This window comes from Sparus aurata, chromosome 4 (genome assembly GCF_900880675.1).
Source record: "Sparus aurata chromosome 4, fSpaAur1.1, whole genome shotgun sequence".
NCBI classification, from domain to species: domain Eukaryota; kingdom Metazoa; phylum Chordata; class Actinopteri; order Spariformes; family Sparidae; genus Sparus; species Sparus aurata.
In genome coordinates this window covers 7,004,440-7,025,693 of record NC_044190.1, presented here as the reverse complement: position 1 = coordinate 7,025,693, position 21,254 = coordinate 7,004,440, and the positions used below count along the sequence as shown (strand labels likewise).

Here is a 21,254-nt window from a genome sequence, read left to right as displayed (position 1 = left end):
ACACCTTCACGTTGGCTGAGCACAAACTCAAGATTAGGTTAGATGTGCTTTACAGGGAAATTCACTTGTTACAAAAGCTCAAGATGCACAAGTACAGGAAAAAGAACGCTTTAAACGTATTTAATTATAAGCCATAATTAGTGATTAGTAGCCCTTTAATGGCCCAGGCACTCAGACTTTAAAAACCTTTGATGCTGTGAGGTTGGATTGTGGTTAATATGCTTGATGTGTCCTAGATCGTGTCAAATCTCTGCCGCCTGTTTGGTGATTACTTCCCCCAATCAATGGATTCCTCTGAGTGACTTATCAAGATGCCATCCTGTGAATTTTCCTAATGAAGGAATTCAAAACATCCAACTGAAGATGAAATTCATTAATGTTGTTTTGAAATTTGTGCATTGGCCTTGTAATGGAAATCCACAGGTTGTTTAACTTCATAAGTCAGATGATGATGTGAGGCTCTGACATAACTTTCACACAGCATTCTTTACTTTGATATGTTAAAACATACTTCAAGGTCTGACCTGTTCGGAAGCTGTATCTGCCATAATAAAAAAGGTTTATTATATAATGGAAACTGAATATCAATATATTGTAAAAATTGTCTCATCTCATTTACACGGTGTCATTATATGGAGGAATCATGTGACGTTCAAGCGTTTAATGGATTTCACTTTTGTTTCCAGGTGGCAGGTCTGTTCCGAGACCCCAGTATTGGAAACGCCATCAACATTGTGGTTGTTCGACTCATACTACTGGAGCAGGATGAGGTAAAATCATGCTTGTTTATGTCGAGGTTCTGTGTTTAATCTACAAAACCAGGGAATAAACTCCACAAAGGCACCGTCAACACACACGTAGGCGTGTGGTGATAATGTGATGACACTCACAGCAGGACTGTCCCGTTATCCATAGATCCGAGAGGGCGAGCTGTACTGTACAGGGATAGAGATTCTGTCACATAGCCCGGGGCAAGATCATGCAGGTTTTAAACACCAAACACAAAATCTATACCGAACGAGGAGCCAGCGCAAAGATGCCGGTAGAGGAGTGTTTGATGTTTGGATTCCGAATAATCTAAATACAAAAATGATAAGAAAGGGCCGACAAAGTATTTTAATGTCTGTGCTGTGATGTCAGTTCCACAAACATTTTAGGGATTATCTTGCTAATTCAAACACTGTAGGCAACCATTTTCGTAGATAAAAAGAATGGGTTATGTTGAACTGCTTGAGAAGCTCGAAGGAGCCTGAGTGTCACCATGTTCACTGTGACAGGCAGGTATTCTATGAATGAAAACCTGTTACTGCAGCGTGATGTTTACATTATGACTCATACTCGTCCCTGGCGGCAGTCAACACCACCAAACAGAACCCAAGTGTTTTCTGTTCTGTTCTCCACAGTAGCCGATAATAAGTCATAAGTGTGAATAAAGTACACAAACAGTGCTGAAGCTAATGAAAAATGTGATAAATGAAAATGCTTGAGGTGAATAATGTGATAAGACAGGCCTGTGTGTGTCACTACTTGTTTTTAACAAGCTTTTTATAAAAGGAAAAGCATATGGAAATAAAAACATGTCCATTTGTATCCAAACCAGCTGGAACAGTGTAGAAATGTAGTTCTATTAGGGTCGACACGGTGATGCTGTTACCTTAGGTTTTTCTGAATGAGTGCAGGAAGCAGACAGGGTGCAATTTACCTGAACCTGAAATAGAACCTGCATGTTTTTTCAGCCCCTGTCCACATGTTGTTCATTAGCCGCCATTTATTTCATTTGTTTGAATCATGTTCTCTTCCCTTGGCCTGAATGTGACACGTTGAGAACAGGATGACTTGAAGATTACACACCATGCTGACAACAGCCTGAGCAGCTTCTGTAAGTGGCAGAAGAAACTCAACATGAAAGGAGATGAACACCCGCTGCACCATGACGTATCCGTTCTGCTCACCAGGTAAAAATCTCCCCAATCTCTCTCTCTATCTCAATCGTACATAGTTATGACTTCAGAGAGAGTCAGTTTGAAGTTGTATTTCATCACATCTCACAGGAGCAGTTATTGATTTACTGATTTGGACGGTTGCAGAAAGAAAAATCAAAGCTGCACGCATCTGTATCAAAATTTTTGTTTTTTTAGTGCTTTGATGTCACCTTTACTGAATTAAAGGTAAACTCCACCAATTTTACACATGAAGGTGTGTTTACAGGTCTTGGGGAGTACGACTGCATACGTGAAACAAAGTAGTATAAAGCCTTTTGTGGCACCAGAGAAGGCTGCATGTCATCTGATTAACTGCCTCCAGTGTGAAAATAATGGAGACAATGAATGGGGGCAAGAATTGACTCCTCCTTCTTATTTATTTACCATATAGTCTTTTATAATGTTAATAACTAACTCTGATTGCTGTATCGTAGGCAACTGGCTGTGTTTCAGTATCTTGAAGACATTTCACCTTCCACCCAAGAGGCTCCTTCAGTTCTAACTAACTGGAGGTGATGGAGGACAGAGGACGATGTTAACTATACAGATTGTAAAGCCCACTGAGGCTGAGTGATCGTGATTTGGGGCTGTATGATAAAATGGATTTGATTTGATTTGAGTTGGCTTTAAACCTTGTGTGGGAGTGTCCTGACAGAGTCATTATGGAGAACTGTGAACTCTGAGTGTCAGTCAGTGCGTTTACATGACACTCAAGAAAACCAAATAACATGGTTAGTCCGACTATGATCGGATTTTTAAGATGCATGTATACATCTTAGTCTGACTAAAATTGGATCGGATTGGATTTGATCGGATTTCTCATAGCTGGATTAAAACACCTAGATTATTTGATTGATAGTCGCATTACTTGAGCATGTACACGTTCTGTCAGATCGGATCGGATTTTGCGTTTTGCGCGGGGTCAAGATTTTTTTTTCCAGGGCTGTGAGCCGGAAATAGAAGGACAGCGGCAACGGCGTCTTTCCTCCAAATTCATCGCAAGCAAGAGCGCCATTGTGCATCTAGTTTGTGTAATTATCATGTACACTATATACAAAATGTACAAAGATGAAGCTTCATCTTGCACCTCGTATGCCATCTTTCTCGAATGCCGAGGCAGTTTGTTGTTGCTGGTGACATAAAGAGGTCAGTCGGAGGTGGCTCTGTTACCACTAGTTGAAATTGGTACAGTGCTACCTGTTGTACCAGGGTATGACATGCTTCAGCCAATAATTCCATTTTCTCACCGGCATGTATACTCGGACAATTGCAGTTGTCCGATTGAGTAGCATAGTCGAACTATGGCTGTAATCTGACTAAGCTGTGCATGTAAACGTACTGAGAGCCTCAGGGCCACTTGTGGGTTGTTGACCCAATCGGCCTTGATGAGGATCACAAAGGCTAGGCGAGCCCAGGTGTGAACGGTTGTTCAGTTTACCTCCTCTGTTCAAAGATGGTTGTTCCAGTTTGACATAGATGGATTATTTTATTTAATTATTGATCATTAATAAACATCATATCACTTCAAACCTGCCAACACATTGAGGCAGAAACTCGTCCATCCTAAGGACAAACCACCCGGGCATCAGCAGAGTAAGGTAGTTTATGCTGTTCAATGCAGCCAGGACTGCACAGATTTGTACATTTGGGAGACAAAACAACCTCTCCACAAATGAATGGCACAACACAGGAGGACAACTTCTCTGGTCAAGACTCTGCTTTCCACTTACATCTGAAGGAGAAAATTAATTCTTCTGAAGACAACAATGAATACACCTTGGCCAGAGAAGACGGATGGTTTGAAAGAGGAGTAAAAGAATCTGTCTATGTCAAACTGGAATGACCTTCCGGTGGAGATGGCCTACGACATCACTTATCACTTATATCTTCTCCACAGACAGCTGAACAACCATTCACACCTGAGCTCACCTAGCCTTAGCAACCCTCAGGAAGGCCGGTTGGGTCAACTCAGAGCTTACACATGTCCTTAATGACTGTGTAAGGACACTCACACACAAAGTTTAAAGCCTGCAGCTCCGACAGTTAGTTTGAATAGAAGAAGCCTCTTGGATGAGAGTTGAAACATCTTCAACGCACTGAAACACGTCCAGTTGAATACGATACAGCAGTGGTTCTCAACTGGTGGGGCCCAGTTGGGGGGGAGCGGACACCCTCTGGGGGGGCGCGAGTAGGCTACAGGATGGGAGGGAAAAAAAAATCTAAAAAAAAAAATAAAAAAAATTCACGAAAATTCCCCCCATGTCGAAATGCAAGTGGTTGGACTATTATAACACACAAACAAATCATCCTTCTGGCGACCTTTTTTTGTCAAAAGCGACTACCGACAAATCTAGCGACTTTTACTGGTGTTATTGGAGACTTTTGTGGTGTTTGGAGACTCTGACTTGAAAGCACGTATCCCTCTGCAGTTACTGTGCTCAACGAGCAGCGGGTGCTGCCGTGAGTCCCTCCCCCGTCCAAAAGCAGTCACAGGCGGTCAGTCTCTCAGTAATTCGTGTAGCAGTCCAGCCTGCAGTCAGAGCAGAGAGGAGACACACAGCACTCCGCGTCCAGGCTGCAAATGCATCGCGGATGCGCATGGCCGCCACCGTTCCCGCCCTGGCTTACAGAGCGGGGTGTAAATATATTACCAAATAATAGCCAAATAATAACTAAATAATAACCGCAGGGTCCCCTTTAAACACCAGGTGCAGGTTTATATTTTGATAGATAACCGCCGGTTCCAAATAAATGCTGGGTCTAATTCATTTTTTTTTTTTAAATCAAGGAAGAAGACGTGACCACTGACACTGCACGTTTTTCTTCTTCGCCTTTTTCACATAAATATTGTGCTGCTTTCCGTCAGTCAGTATCACATTGATGATCGCCATGGCTCCGGTGCAGCAAAAAAATAAAAAGTACGACTTGAAATTCAAACTTTCTGTCGTAAAATATGCAGAGGAAAAGTCGGGAGAAGCAGCCGCTAGATGTTTCTCTGTCGACCCCAAGAGAGTGAGAGATTGGCGAAAAAATCTAACTGAGCTTCAGCGTCTGTCCGAGGAGGACAGCAACAGGGCCAGGCTGCCTGCTGGAGGGAGGAAGAAGGCGGAGGAGCTAGAGATAAACATGCGGGGATGAGTTATCAGTAAACGGGCACGCCACGAGAGAGTGTCCCGCAAAATGATCAGGGCGATGGAGAAACAAATGTACGCCACCGTGAGTGACAGCAGAGATGAGGAGTTTGCAACGGGTGCTGGTCGACAGGATCATTTCCTCCGCCGCAACAGCTTCACTTGCAGAAGGTTGCCAGAGAATTCACAGAGAAGCTGGCGAAGTTTGTGACGTTTTCATCCCGGATTTTTGTGAGGAAGGAATTAAACACCTGTCCCAAATAAACGCCTGGTCTGTTAAGTGACTGAAACAAATAAACGCCCCGGCTATGATTTGGTATTTTACGGTATGATAACTCTGCCGGCCGGGGAGAGAGAGACATGCATCGGCTCGGCCCACAGTGCTCAGCTGCAGACACAGCAGAGAGGTGACGAGACGCGACTCATCTTGCCAGAGAATTAACCGAGAAGCTGGCAAAGTTTGTGACATTTTCATCACGGATTTTGTGAGGAAGGAATTAAACGCCTGTCCCAAATAAACGCCTGGTCTGTTAAGTGACTGAAACAAATAAACGCCCCGGCTATAATTTGGTATTTTACGGTATGATAACTCTCCCAGCTGGGGAGAGAGACATGCATCGGCTCGGCCCACAGTGCTCAGCTGCAGACACATCAGAGAGGTGACGAGACGCGACTCATCATGACTGACAGGCATCAAGGCCACTCAGCGTTACCTTACCGACCCGCCCCCAGCTATTTCATTCACAAAAATAGGGCCCGTGGCAATTCTAGACAGCTGAGAGGAGGATAATTGGCTTGATTGTTTGAGTGAGAACATGCTGTACTGTTCATGTCTTGTCAAACTCAAGTCCATCGGATTCCACCCTGAATAAGAAATGTTCTGTATTTCTACAAGAACAGAGTGTTGGCCAGAAAATATTCCTTTCAGATTGTTGTATGTGTCCATCAATTTTCTGCTGTCCTTGGCAGTTGTCTGTGAACGCCGCGAGACATTACCTGCCTCACATCTACTCTATACAGGTCAGGTGGCAATGAGCAGCATGTTTGCAGAGCAGCAGCAGCAGCAGCAGCTTCTTATGGTCATTGAAACAATATATGGTGTTCCAATATATGTCGTATACAAAATGCGAGTCTGGATTTTGCACTTATACAACATGTACGTATATCACTGATAAACGATCAAATTCTTGTGAAAATTGCCAGCACAGACCTCAAAGGTTGGAGGTTGATTCAAAACAAGGCAGTAAAAAGACTGTTGATGGTATTTTATCACATCTTCTTTATCTCTGCAGCGAGTTTGCTCATTTCCCACAAAGCAAACTCAACACTGAGAGCAACTGTGCAGCAATGATGGAACAAATTAACTGTTTTAACACTCACACTCTCCAGCTGGTGTCTTTTAAATAGCATAAAACAATTGAGTTAAATGCCTTTAAAGCAGGAGCATTTATGTATTGTTCTGCATTTCTTTGCAAATGTACAACTGCACATACACCTAATGTATAATGTATGAAAAATTGTTTCCTTCAGTTCATTTGATCCTCGCAGCCATCTGGCAGCAGCAGGACTGATGTGTTTACAAATCTGCACCCTCTGATTTGATTTATGCCCCACTAGAGCACACGTCTGTCCACCGTGTTTACCTTTATGGCATCACATCTAAATGACAGCAGGCTGCTGCAGGATAACCCCACTGCTCCTCACATTCCACATGTCACTTGGTATTCTTGTTTTCTAAATGGCAGACAAGGATTACAGGGCTCTACAGTCCTGTGCATCACCGCCTTCTCCACAACTTTCTCTTATTAAAAAGTGGCGTTTCATGTTTTTTATTGAAGTGCATACCGCTGCAAACACCACTGTGTTGCTTTTTACAATATGATGTGGCCATTTATGACTTGAAATGCATTAGAATTGAAACGTTTCTGTCCTCATTGTATAAATTAAAGGAAATCCCAAACCAGCTGCCTCTGGCTGCAGATATCTGCTTCTCTGTGTTCACATCGTGTCTCTCTTGACACGGCAGATAACGATATGATTTCCTTAAGATCTTTCCCTTTGTTGAACTGTTTTCATGCCTCCCTGTGACACCACTCATGCCAAAGTGTATTTATAAATCACCACACACTTCTGTTTATATAGAGTTTTATAAAGAGTTCTAGTGCACACGTTTGAGCTTTATGCTGCAACACATACATGAACCAAAATAGCAGGTAGGAGTGGAGACGCCCGCGCAGTCCGTAACACACGTCTCGTTTTTTATTGAAAGCTGCTTGTGAGGTTGCACTTAGGCAAAGGGATGTGTTGAGCTAAATGCTAATGTCAGCATGCCAACATGCTCTCAATGACATTACGAGCATGTTAATTTAAATAAATGTAGGCTTGAGGAGGTGTGATGTAGCAAAAAAGAAAAGACTTGTGTAAAGTACCTCAAAATGGTACTTAAGAACAGTACTTTGTAAATTTAGTATGTAAATTTGTACGTCATCACTGGGTGTTTTAAAGTTTGACACTAAGATTTACATTTTAATTGCAAGACCAAATATCAGTAATTGGTCGTCGACAAAGTAATTGGAGCTTTTCACCTCCAATTACTTCGTCCATTCCATCTTCTAAGTGATTGCCAGTGTGCCGCTTGTCTTCTGTTTCCCTTCTAACCGATATTTAACTAACACTCCACTCTTCACAGGAAAGACATCTGTGCAGCCATCAACACGCCTTGTGAGACTCTGGGTCTGTCCCACGTGGCCGGCATGTGTCAGCCACATCGTAGCTGCAGTATTAGCGAGGACACGGGCCTCCCATTGGCCTTCACTGTAGCTCATGAGCTGGGACACAAGTAAGTGTTCAAAACACACACACACACACACACACACACACACACACACACACACATACATTATAGTGTTCTGTTTCATGTTCGCATTGTTAAATAATCAGCAGAAATATACTGATGATGTAACAATGTTTCACCATGTATACAGAATGCTACTGACTGTTTGCCAGCCTTCACCTGTCTGATCTTGCATGACAAGTGTTTAATGAACAATGATTACAACTGCTGATTCACCACTAAAGCTCCCTCCCCCTTAGCCAACGATGGTTGATTTTTCTGGCTGAACCGACTGTTGCTTGCAGATTTTCATCAGCTGATTTACCTGGAACACTTGTTGCTTTTTCATCCTAATTTATAATTCAGCTTCCTAATGACCTGCTTGAGGATTTTTTTTTTCCTCAAATGACTTCACCACAGACTGGGTAATTAAAGAACATTACATGGCATTTATACATAAGTAGTGTACATTCTCTGAAAGGAACAAAATTAACAACTCACAAAAATAAGCTAATCTCCAGACCTTGGTGAATCAGAGGAGCAGTGTGAAACCTCCCTAAGAAATTATATTTTCAATACTGTGTGGGTTTAATCCAATGGGGTTAAATTTAACAAATTAACCCAATAATTGTTATTCTAACTGGCTGATGACAACATTAGCATCTCCTGCTCTGATAAAGCTTCAGGGTTCTTTTTAAAGCTTTTTACAATGAACTATGTGATAAAATAGTCGATGTGTTTTATCTGCATGTCGAATAGTCAACAGGACTGACGAGCTGGAGTATATACAGTATTTTAGCCTCTTAAAAAAAGAAATGTGTTTACATTCAAGTGTATGCTGTATTTTTGGTGCTTTACATTTCTGTCAGACAGCCACTGAAAGTCTGACGTACGGTGGGGGAATGTAGTCCCAAAGGAAAGGAACATATTTGAATATATATAGTAGATAGATAGGTATAGAGTAATACCACATACATGTACAGAACAAAAGTCAATCAAACAAACAACCCGGCAGGCATGCTCTGCCTCCTACCCTCCATTGAACCGTCTGTATACATGCAGTTTGCAATTAAAATCACGTTCTGTTCAGACTGATTCAACCTGACTGCAATCAGTGTGTGGTTGATAACCTCGTTCTGTTTGTTCATCTTGATTGTTGTGGGCCAGCTAAGCTCGTTCTCCACTGTGTATGGTTGGCAGGTAGTAATCAATTCATGTTTGGTTTGTTTTTAGGGTTGCTGAATGCTTGAACAAGTTCTGGATTGACAGGAGTCCTTTGTGTATAGTCCTTTGAGTTGATGTGATTGCCCACCTCTTTTTCTTTCGTCTCCCTCCACCTCCTTCACCTGCCATAACTTTGTCCGTTCCACCTTCTAAGTGATTGCCAGTGTGTCGCTTGTCTCCTGTTTCCCTTCCAACCAATTTCTAACTAACACTCCGCTCTTCACAGGAAAGACATCTGTGCAGCCATCAACACGCCTTGTGAGACTCTGGGATTGACCAGAGTCCTCTGTGAATACCAAGCCGTCCTACTTGTACAGACAAATAAAAAATGAATTCACTGAGGCTCCGACAGTAGAATGACAGACTGAGGTTGTTTTCAGTGTTCAGAGGTGCTGTGGTACAGGAAGTTTAGATAACGAGAGAATAGACAGTGTAATTCCTAATGTACCCTTGAGCTTAGATTCTTGTTTTAACTTTGCTGCTCTTTTTATTCACAAATGAGGATAAACACAGTGACAATTATTTGTTTTTCCCTCCTGCCAACTTTAAATAACTCAGATCTTTGCAACTGGTACTGCAAAATAACTTCTTTTCTATTGAACATGAATCTGTTGATGGAATGTTGTTATCCAAGAAGTGAAATAGCATAGGGGTGAGGAAGATAGCTGGTTAGTTGCTAATTTGCTGTTTTGCATCTTCTATAGACTTCAATACTACTGTCAACACGGTCTGGCACCAAAGTAAGATTCTGTGACATAATGACCCTTCAGTCTTTTTTAGGTTCCTTGATTTTAACAAGGTAGAGGGTGACATCATCAACGCTCTCAACCTGAACTAGCAAGACTGTTAGCAGAAATGATAAAGATTGCGTGCATATTTGACCAGCTGTAGGCATAAATGTGAATTGAGAATAAACCCCAAACAACAAAATGAAACTTCTGCTTGTGTCTGGAAACAATAAACTCAGTCAAGGGCTGTTTCCAAATGTTATAAGACAGCTAAATAATGGCTAGCTAGCCTAGGCATCTGCATGCTACTGGAATCTTATTTTGCTTTTAGGGCAGTTGCATAGCATCAACACTTTTGTTCAAATTCAATAGAGACAGGCGTCACTTTACAGTATGACCAGTTACAAGAAGTAGATCTAAGCAGTACACACAGTTAACACCAAAGCATGATACGCCAACGTAATGACCCTTCCTATGTTGTTAGGTTCCTTGATTAAAGCTGCACTCTCTGCCTTAACAAACTAAATAATCAAACTGTCTTTGTTTTCATGACTGAATAAACAAACTGACCTTAAAGTGGAGTTCTAGGTTTTTAATTCACTTATCTTTAACTGGCAATTAGCAGCAATAAGCAGAAATGTTTTGAAAGGCACCAAATCAGCTTTAATTCTCACTGCAGTCGTTGTTGTTGCTGCAGATATGAAGCATCCATAAAGACACCCACGGCCTTTTCAGAAGCAGATGTCCAACGTGCAGGCAATTTGCAATTAAGAAGGCTCTGCTAACTCTCTCACTTGATTAACAACCTTTTGTTTACCTTCTCTTTCCTTAATCACAGCCTTTACAGATTGCTTTGATGGAATGACCTACATCACAATAAAGAATTGTAACATGTATTTGTTTGTTGTTGCACACTGTGGCTCTACTCTGAAGTCAGTACTTGTGCCTACTCACGCTCCCTCTGTGTGGGATGTGCTTTTATGTCACAGCTTTGGGATTCAGCATGATGGCAACGGTAATGACTGTGAACCCATTGGGAAACGACCTTTCGTCATGTCTCCACAGCTCCTGTACGGCACCTCCCTGCCCAGGTGGTCACGCTGCAGTCGCCAGTATATCACCCGCTTCCTCGAGTGAGTGCCACACATGATGTATGACTGAGGTTGTGTGTTAAAGGTTCAAGGTTGCATTTACCTGCATGTTTTTGAATGCATCCATTTAGAGGGTCTTAAAGGCATTGGAACACCACATACTCTGTCTATACTCTATATATAGTACACGTGTGGAGTAACAGACTATACATTGTCTTTAATTATGTCATGATATGTTACATGTCTTGTCATTTCCTGGTTTTAAAGGCTGCATATAAGTAAAATGTTGCTATTTCTTAACCTGTTCAGTTCTTTCTGTCAGCAAGCAGGTTCGTACATAATAACAAAATTTTTATTCTTGTGTGAACTGTTCCTTTAACTCATGTTGTGTGTGTGTGTGTGTGTGTGTGTGTGTGACCTGTACAGTCAGCTGCTCCTGTGACTCTAGCTTCATGTGTTGAATGTCTGCGTTGCTCCGGTTTCTGAGCTCCAAGCATCTGGAATTCATTTGGTGGGTGTTCAGCTACTTGACAGCATTGTAGCTTCTTGCCTCCATCATGGGGAAAGAAAAACAGGCCGTGGGCTGATATTTACACCCGCAGGAGTTTGCTACACAAAGGCCACTGGTTTGTGTGTCTTTGTGTGTGTGTGTGTGTGTGTGTGTGTGTGTGTGTGTGTGTGTGTGTGTGTGTGTTTGTGATTGGAGGTAATTAAAAAGGAGACAGGGAGAGCTGCCAGCACATTTTGATAACAGTTTGTTGTCATTTTGTCATTTTGTCTGTACCATTTCAAAAGCACATGTCCTCATAATATAGGAATATAACTATCTTATTATGTTCTACTGTGCGGCTGTGACTAACAGTCTCAGCTGATTTCTCTTTTCTAAGTTGTGACTGTTCCCTTCACTTCTCCTGTAGCAACTATAGAATTCAGCATTTGTGGACTTGTTAGTTAAATCTGCTGACTAACTAATGGATGCCGTTAAAACTGTTATCAAAGTCTAAAAATGGTCAAGCTTTCTCAAAAGCAGAAGCACCTTACACCTGTGTTCTGTATAATGGCCAGCAGGGGGCATCTCCACTGGTTTCATAAAGAAGATTGAATGTAAGCTTATAAGGAAATGACCCTACATCACACTTGACAGTTTCCTAATGAGTTTATTGTCTCAGTCTCTGGGTTCAAGTCTTCAACACAGCACCATGTTCATTTTGTAAGTTACGGTCCAATTTAGAGTAAAACAGATGATAAAGCTGTGTATGCTTTAGGCCATGGCTATGATTGATAAGTCGCTACCAAAGTGTGTCCCCATGTTTTCAGTCAGACCCAATCTTGATATAGACCCAATTCCAATCCTGTCCAAATACGTCTGCCCCCAAAAAACCAAAGACGTCGAAATGCTAAACTTGAGGCTAGTCCGTTAACCAAAGGGTGACATCACAGTTAGTTTACACTAGATAGTGACTCATGTTCCTGACACGTGATCTATCCGGTGTCATTTGGCACCAGCAACATGTGAAATTGTATCTTTTCAATTCTGACAAGCCTCAGCTGCACTGTGTGTTAGTAAGCAGGTGTTCGTATGCTAATAAGATAACATCAGCACGTTAGCATTATCAATGTTAGCAACCTCACAGAGCTGCCAGTGTGGCTAGAGACTCTTGTTTCCTGAAGCAGGTATGAGTTTATTACTTCTAATAACTTGCTTTTGAGTGAATGTAAATGACAATGAAATCAGATTTTTGGCAGACTGAGACACTAAAATGAGCAACCAGTGTCGACTGTGATTAAGAACAACCCGCTTACATTCTAATAACTGTTTGTAATAGTCTGAATGAAAACATGAAGAAAATTAGCCCATCTCTACATAAGAGCAAGAAATCTCTGTCTGTGTGTGTTTGTGTGTGCGTGTGTGTGTGTGTGTGTTTGTGTGTGTGTGTGTGTGTTTGTGTGTGTTCTCCCTGGATCGCCACCTTGCCATGGTGGAGAACCTTGTGTGTTCCAATGAACCTGAGAGCAAAGCCGTCTGGAGCTTCGGCTCCTGGTAGGGTCACCCATGGCGGTGAGGTTGAGGGGGAGGTTCCAGACAAAGCGCAATCCAAAGACCTCAACGGCGAATGTGGCAAAGGATGACAATGGACAATGTCACAACGACACTGAAGGCGGATGAAGGCTGCAACAGAGGGTGGTCTCCGGTCGTTGTGGATTTCCAAGCCATTAGAACCAGGCCCCCCGCTGTCAAAGACCGTGTGGTGGCTGCAGGCGCATCAGTCTCCCCACGTTAAAAGATGTGACGCACAGGCATCCTCCCAAAAGGGAACCCATCCACCTTACATCACGGATTAAATGGGCGACATGGAGAAACCTTGTCCATGATGGTGCTGCACTATAAAATGTAGAGCTCCACCACGCTGCAGAACACAAACGCAGACTCAGAAAGGAGAGAGCATCCACCAAACAGGCCCAGCCCAAACCCACCACCACTTTCACCTGCCCACACTGCACAAGAATAATCGGGTCCAGGATCGGCCTCTATGCTCATCTGAAGACCCACAAGGACCAAAAAGGAGGACAGTCATACTCGACTACGAGTGACCACCGATGATGATGGTGTCTGTGTGTGCCTCAAATATCTCTGCAGATCAGGATCAGACTGACCTGAGATTTTCAACATGGCTGCTGCGTGGTTTAAGGGTGTGCGACGTCGGATTTGTTTGGACTACAACAGCCTTCAAAATATACCAGTTTTTAAATCATGTTGATAGGCCAAGTAAAACCGGACTTATGATAAAAACAAGAACATTGCCGTCACGTTTGCTGCGCGTTTGGTGCAGGAAGAAAGGGTCAAGACGGGCTTCTCTCACGAAAGTATCCGCAAGCAGGAAGTGTTTGCAGGCAAAAAGACACGTTCCTATTGGTGGAAAAAGGCACCACACCAACCAATCACAAAATTATATGGCAAACCACATGATTTGGTTGCTGAGGGACAGGGGGAAGTTGTGGGAGGGACGGCGGTGAAAGAGTGACAGTGACGGTGATAGAGACAACGATAGTGATAGCGAGTTTTTGAGAGTTGAGAGATTTGTGACATTAAGCATGTTTGGAGAGTATAGTTAGAGTGTTATGCAGTGTTTGGTGAAGTGTGTTTAGTGTGTAGTTGAGTCAGTTTTTTGTTTAATGAGTCAAAATAATAAGGAGACGGCTGAATGTGGAGCAGGCATGAAGGAGCTGAGGGAGCCCTGAGCCTGAGGCATTGCCTGCATTTAAATGTAAATAGTTACATATAACTTTGTAAATTTCAAACACTTATGCATAAACTTAGCAAACAACAATTTATAATTGTATTATAAGTAATACAAATGGTTCTTTAAACATATTGTGGCATTTTACAGTAAAAAATCTAACTTTTTCCTACTCGGATTTTATGTTTTTTTGTGATTTTAGGTCCATTCAATGGACACAATCCAACACAATGGACTCCATTGTGTTAAAACAGTATGTCAAAATGAAAAAAATAACTGTACAGTCACACATGTGAGGTTGTGCTGAAAATAATGACACCAAACAAGGCAAGGTAAAAAGTAATTAAGGTGAAATGTAATGGCAAAATCAAAAATAGTCAAAAACAGCCAATTATACCCTTGAATATCGAATTTCACAACAAACCTAAATATCTCTGAAGTCCCACCTTCAAACACAGCCTCATTTGGCCATCTATGAAAGAGCTACTTAACCTCCCACTTTTCTATAGGAATGCATACTTCCTACGGGCAATGCACTAGTTCTCAGTAAAGAGACACGATGACGAGCTGGAACATAGACGCCTTTATGTATGTCTTCTCCTCTCTTTTGACCCCCACATCCGGCCAGCAAAATTCCAAATCTGCATTGATCATTTTACTCTCATGAGACTCTTGATATGAATCTCCACATCTCATTTCTCTGAATGCCAGTTTTCCCCCTGCACGTTGTATCTCTTCCACTGACTGCAGGACAAGGCTTCTATTGTTTTTTGGCTTCAGTCGTCCCGCGGGCCTCTGCTGCTCGCGCTGCTTCAGCACTTTGGTCCGTAGGTGTTATTTTATGTGGAATGTGGAAGGTCACATTGAGCTGAGTGGTTGAGATGTTATCACATAGATGGGCTACTCATAAACACCCAGCCACCCTTTAATGCAATTGAAATTCCTGAAAGGCCAAAGAGGCTTAGTGGTAAAAAACAGGAGAAAAAACTCATTTTCATGTTCAATTAGCTGCTACCTACAGAATCCACAGAGGCTGACATAAACAGCCACAGCCTGGACCAATCTCACACATAACAAAGCTCATATGACCAGAGCTTCATGATAACACATTTGCACTGATTCTAAATGAATTTTGTTGTGTAAGAATTAAGCATACACTTCAATTTGCATAAACATTTCCAGGAAAGCTGGCTTTCACTGAGGCTGCAGTAGAACCTAATTTGCCCTTGGAGCTGCCGTTCAGTCCTGAGGCACTCATGGAGAACATTTTAATTGCTGCTGTTCAATAGTCAGTGTGAGGTCATCTCGAGTTAATGATTTTGTTGTGCTCAACAGTCAGCCTTCATAACTTCAGAATTGATTTTTTTTACATCTTTAGGTGTATTCTAAGAGTATATTATATATGTGAAAAGGTAACGGTATCTACAGAGGTATCTTGGATATTTTAGCAAATGTTCTCATTGCCAAGACGTTGCTCAGCTATCTAAAATGTGTAAATTATACAGACCTTGCTCCTTAAAGCTGCTTTAGTCATATTTTTGTATTAACAATGGATGAAAAGAATGTGATTAAATGAAATGATGTAATGCGAAAGGGTTTGCTCATAGTGACAAACCCTCGGAAACATGAACACTGAGCTCTTTGGTTCCTCTCACTCTGTCCTAACTGCGTGCAGGCATCCGATCCAACGCTCCGCTCGCTGAATCTATTAAACATGCTCGCTGTTACATCATGAAAACACACCACGTACCTGTCATGTGCATGCTACAGATCAGATCGGAGACTTAAAGGGATATTGCAGGTCTTTTGATGTGTAAATACACATTTGCCAAGTCAAACTGAAAGAGATGAAGATATGTTTTCCTTCTTGATGCCTTTGACTGGTTGAAATGCACTAAATCACAGTAATCTGGTGCTTTTCTGTGACATACGCAAGACGTGTCTCCAGTTTGATGGATCAGTGAAAGTAAAACAAGGTTTGAGCAGTATTTTCCTGTCCGATTTAATCTTTTTATTTGCTGCTGTACAGGCATGATGGGGGAAAACATCCTGTGCAATTTTACACCTTGTTAGCAGCAACACAGCCCGCTGATTTGATTGCACAGTCATTACAGTGTGCAGCAGTGTAGCAGGTTTATTAGTGTGGTGTTTAACCCTGTGGTTTTTATGTCTCCTACACGCTATACTTATCTTTTTGTCAGATCTCATTAAAAAAACAAAACACCATCGCTTGGCCGGATCCTGAATTCATTGGTGCTCTCTTAACGTTCCTTTATGTTCATAACATCTGCACAATGAAGTTTGTTGGCTTCACTTTGCTCATCTTTGCCCACATGTGTGAAGTGCAGAAGGCCATAAACTCAGAGTTGGCCCTTCTGGAGCGTGACGGCTTTATCCAGACTTGTTTTTCCCCTTTCTCCTGCTCAGTGAAAACTCTGTACTGCTGCCTGTAAATCTGACTGCATGCTTACTGAGGAACCTAAGTATGATCTCCAACAGTTTTTCTATGATGTATTATCCTTTTCACTTTGACATTACAGAACATAACGACACTGGGGTCGACTGAAGCACATACATACATAACATAACATAATGCACACATGTTTCTTCATGTCCTTTATTTATCTGCCCGTGTTCTTTATTTTAAGCACATGATAACATAATGTAAAGGACATAGGTATCTTCTCAAGCAGCTGTATTTACACTGAGCTTTGGCAGTGCAGCTTTACATCTGCGTAGCCATATAAGGTCATGAATGCAATTAAAATGAATATCACAAAGCACAAATGTTTTTAATGACCATGGGCTCATCACAATCCCATCACAGTTCATTACGGAGATTTAAATGCCGGCGAATTCTCTAGTGACAGCAAAGTGATTAACGTGTAAGTCGGAGACAGTTTAAGAGACAGGTTAATGCCAGTGAATCAGACTTTCAGTGTAGAATCGTGGATTTATTGCACGGGTATAATGTTATGCTTGTCCTTTGTGCACTGTGAAGGATTAAGGGGGGATTCAGGGGTAGGATGGTCTTAATTATATTTACGTTAGTCATGAAAGTAAGAATCATTCATACCAACGGAAAATAATCTTGCAGTGTTTGCTAATATTAGGCCAGATTAGTTGACCAGGATGTATTTAACACGCGAGTAACAAATCAAAACATTGTGCCCTCGATGTTGTTTTCTTGCTTGTAATAAAGAATCATTTATATGTTTAATGAATATAAAATCAGACTTGATATGTCTCCTTGTGATAATATTTCCAAGTATCTCTCGTGTCCGTGCTGTTTTCTGGTGAGGAAAATTAAATCTAATCTCTTTTTATCATATTTAATCTGCAGGTTTTAATTAGAAAAAGGCGTTTAATGTTCTTTAGATTGAACATCAGATTGCTTCTGCCGCAGACGTTAACAAACAGTAAAGCAACATCACTGAATAGTGATTTGTAGTCCTGCTTGGTGCGGTTCCCAGGGGATGGAGACGCTGGTGTAGATGTTGGTCCTTCTAGACTGTTGGATGGATATCCATGAGATTTGGAAACGACCTTCATGCCTCCTTCAGAATTAATTGTGTTTACTTTCCCAATGTGCACAGCCGTTTTCAATAAATTTGTGCCGTGCCGCATATTTTTCACAGTCTGATTTACTACAGTACACTTCACTATGCTCATTTCTGTACAGTCATGATGCTCAGAAAATATATCATAACACAGTGAAATGTTTTCCTCGGCTTTAGTTCTGCTCTTGCTCAGTGAAACTCAAAATGTTTTTCATAAATTGTGATATTATAATCTTAAATGCTCAGTTTGTTGATGAACGTTATCGGCTATCCAGCTCATGGTCGCTCTCAGCGCTGTATCGTATTCAACTGGACATGTTTCAGTTTCCAAGATACAGGCTTTAAACTCTGTGTGGGAGTGTCCTTACAGAGTAATTAAGGAGACGTGTAAGCTCTGAGTTTCAGAGTTGTTAGCACCACTTCACCAAACCAGCCTTCATGAGGGTTGCTAAGGCTAGTTGAGCACAGGTGTGAATGGTTGTTCAGCTGTCTGGGGAGGAACTCAGTGCTGCATTGTAGGTGGGTGATAATAGAAGGATTCTTTTACTCCTCTTGAGTTCTTGTCTTTTTCTTCTTCTTCCTTTTTTTTCTCCGTTGCACAGAGGTCATTGTTGACATGTCGGTCCACTGCAGTTCCCTGCAGATCATTCTGTTGTCACACAATAAGGCAACATAATCAGCGTTTCTGAGATTGTCTGTTGCTGAAGATTCTTGTTGCACCATGGAAACTTAAAATGCATTACATTTGGGATAAAGTCCTGCCCATATGGAGTACAGAATGGGAGTTAAAATATATATTTATTTTGATAAAGAATTTTGCAGAATGATACCGTGAGATTAACACAGAGACCGTTATAAACTGTGCTCACCTGACTGTTTTCCATGTTTTTCTTTATCCTCCCCTCACAGTCGTGGCTGGGGCTGGTGTCTCGATGACGCCCCCGTGAAGGAGAAGCTGTCCTTAAACTCGGTTCTTCCTGGGGTTCTGTACAGCGCTGCCCATCAGTGTCAGCTGCAGTATGGCTCCGGGTCCCTGCTCTGCGATGACATGGATGTAAGACTCTCTAAGAAAACAAATACATCAAAACCTTGCAATACCTCATACAGTTGTATAGACAAAATGAAAGCTTCCTCCATTCTCCTTCTCTTCTTCACTGAACACGTTTGTCCTGTTCTGTGCTGTCTTGTGTTCTTTCTGCTTTTGATTTAAACTGAAATCCTCTCCCCAACCTCCTCCATTTTCCGTGATCCCATCATTTCCACAGTACAATGCTCTGGTGCAACCTTTACCATACCATTATTGTAGTAGATTGTTAAAGAAAAACACAGCTGCTATGTCTCTGTAATTTTGAATAATTGTTCATGCTTGCAATCAGTTACTACACACAGGCAGATAAAAAAGGGCGACATGTACGTCACCTTAGAGGTGAAACTCAGGGCAGCAACAGCCTCAAAGCGCCGGCCTCGCTGAACCGCTTGCGGCTGCTCTTTAAGCTCCTCTCTGTGAGTTTGTACTAATAACTGAAGGTGACTCAGACGAGTGTTCAACATTTTTATTAGCTCAGATGTGGTGTCTTCTGGAAGAGGCTGGAAGGACAGTAGGATGTTAATCCTCAGAGATCTTTGTGAGAAAATAAACCGGAAACAATGACAACAGTGAGGGTAAAGGGTGAACACAGTCTTCTCTCTTTGGAAATCCCTGTTGGAGACCGCATCCTTACAAAAACCAACATGATGGTTGACCAGTCGTGTTTGGATGGAAAAAAAAAGAAACTATGAAATCATAACAGTCAAAGCCTTTTGATAAGCCACAAGAATGGTGGCCTGAAGAAGCAATCGGAGTGAGTGTGTCATCAACATTTAAAGGATTCTGAAGGAATCCAGGACACACAGGTCGCCACTGCCAACCCCACTGTGCGTCGGCTAACTATTGTATTGCGTCTTCACACACGGTTTCATAATTGTAACCAAAACCTCACCCTGTTGAGTCTCTGGGTTGGTGTCCTACCAACCTGTTTTTCTGGAGGAAGTTGCATTTTGTCACTTTAAGTCTTGACATAGACCATTTTCTACATAACAGGTACTTTTACTTTTTATATTTTGGGAACATTAACACTTAAATAGTTTTATAAGGTTTTGAGTGCCGGCCTTTTGCTTAACAGAGTGTTTTCAAATTGTGGTGCTAGTGCTTTTATTAAAAGAATAGAGAAAATACAGAAATAGATATTACATTTTCAACACCCCCCTCCCTCCCCAGTATTTCCCTGCGGTAACGCTGTTGGTGCCACTGTTGCAAAGACATTAGGGACTTTAAGCAGAGTGAGGATAGAGGGACAACTAGGGCGTCAGCTAGGCGTTCAAACAGGTTGCCGTGGTAGTGGAGGAAAAATATCACAAAGCAACATTTAAATCTTACAACAGCTACTTCTACAAATACCTTCCAACACGTTGGACTACAATGTCATGAGGCGTCGGGACAGAATCATGCACTCAGTGTGGTGTGGTCAACCATCGCTGCTTAAAATTCCCAGTGTTAGCAACATGGCTAAGGCGAGCAACCTAGCTTCTGTCTAAAGCAAATATAACTATAGGAACCCTAATTCGACCTAGAAACACTGATCTTAATGCTACAGTATGAAAAGGAAGAGTAAAGGACTTGGTTGTATTCATGGACGCAGGAGTCTTGTTGTTTAACGGAGACACATATTAACACCGGAGCGCTCTCTATCAAGTGGATGACCTCACTGTTTGATCTCAGTTTCTGTCACTCTTCCTCTTCCTTTTCCTCTTACTCTTCGTTGCGTTGTCCATCAGTGGTTTCTTTATCTTTTTCAATGTTGAATTTACACCATTATTTCAGCTGTTCCACTGTAACCCGGGGATAGCAAGCAGGTAAAACCACACCTCCTGCTATTTTGGTTGTGCAATGGTTCAAGGGTTTCATGTGGGCTGTCGTGCGATTTTCATTTCTCTGAGTAAAATCCAGCCGGTTGGCAGGAGGTTTATATAGGGACCCGATCTATATGAGAACAGTGTCATTACACTGTACATTAAACTATTAACTTCAAAATGAGAGAAGTTAAAGCAAAGACAGTTGTCTGTCGCCAGTCTAAGTAAGGTTTTGTTGGCCTTTTGCTTGTAGTAGTCTATTTTGTGTGAATGTTGACTTTTCACTTAGGTGCACTATGTGATTTTCTACATCAGCAATTCACAACCATGATGACAACTTAAGAAGCTGAGTGTGACTTTTCAAATGATAAACTGCTGATGAGCAATATTATCAGGAAAGATCTTCATTGTGGTCCTATTCAGGAGAGGTAGGTCTGAATCTGAGCAGCTCCACGTGGCCAGACAAACCACCCTCCTGATTTAGCCCAGGAAACCTCCACCTCTTCATCAACCCTCGACTAATGACGTGAGCTGGATTTAAACTGTCTACATGAGCAAAGTGCACATCCTTCCCTGT

General features: G+C 41.9%; 1 protein-coding gene across 1 annotated transcript in view; it reads left to right on the top strand.

Moving 5' to 3' along the window:
• adamts7 (a disintegrin-like and metallopeptidase (reprolysin type) with thrombospondin type 1 motif, 7) overlaps positions 1-21,254 on the top strand; it is a 92,310-nt gene that overhangs the window by 20,888 nt on the left and 50,168 nt on the right. The window contains exons 5-9 of the mRNA XM_030414292.1: positions 687-770; positions 1,831-1,955; positions 7,803-7,952; positions 10,888-11,031; positions 18,698-18,842. Coding sequence (XP_030270152.1) covers positions 687-770; positions 1,831-1,955; positions 7,803-7,952; positions 10,888-11,031; positions 18,698-18,842 — 648 coding nt within the window. The remainder of the gene's footprint in view (positions 1-686; positions 771-1,830; positions 1,956-7,802; positions 7,953-10,887; positions 11,032-18,697; positions 18,843-21,254) is intronic.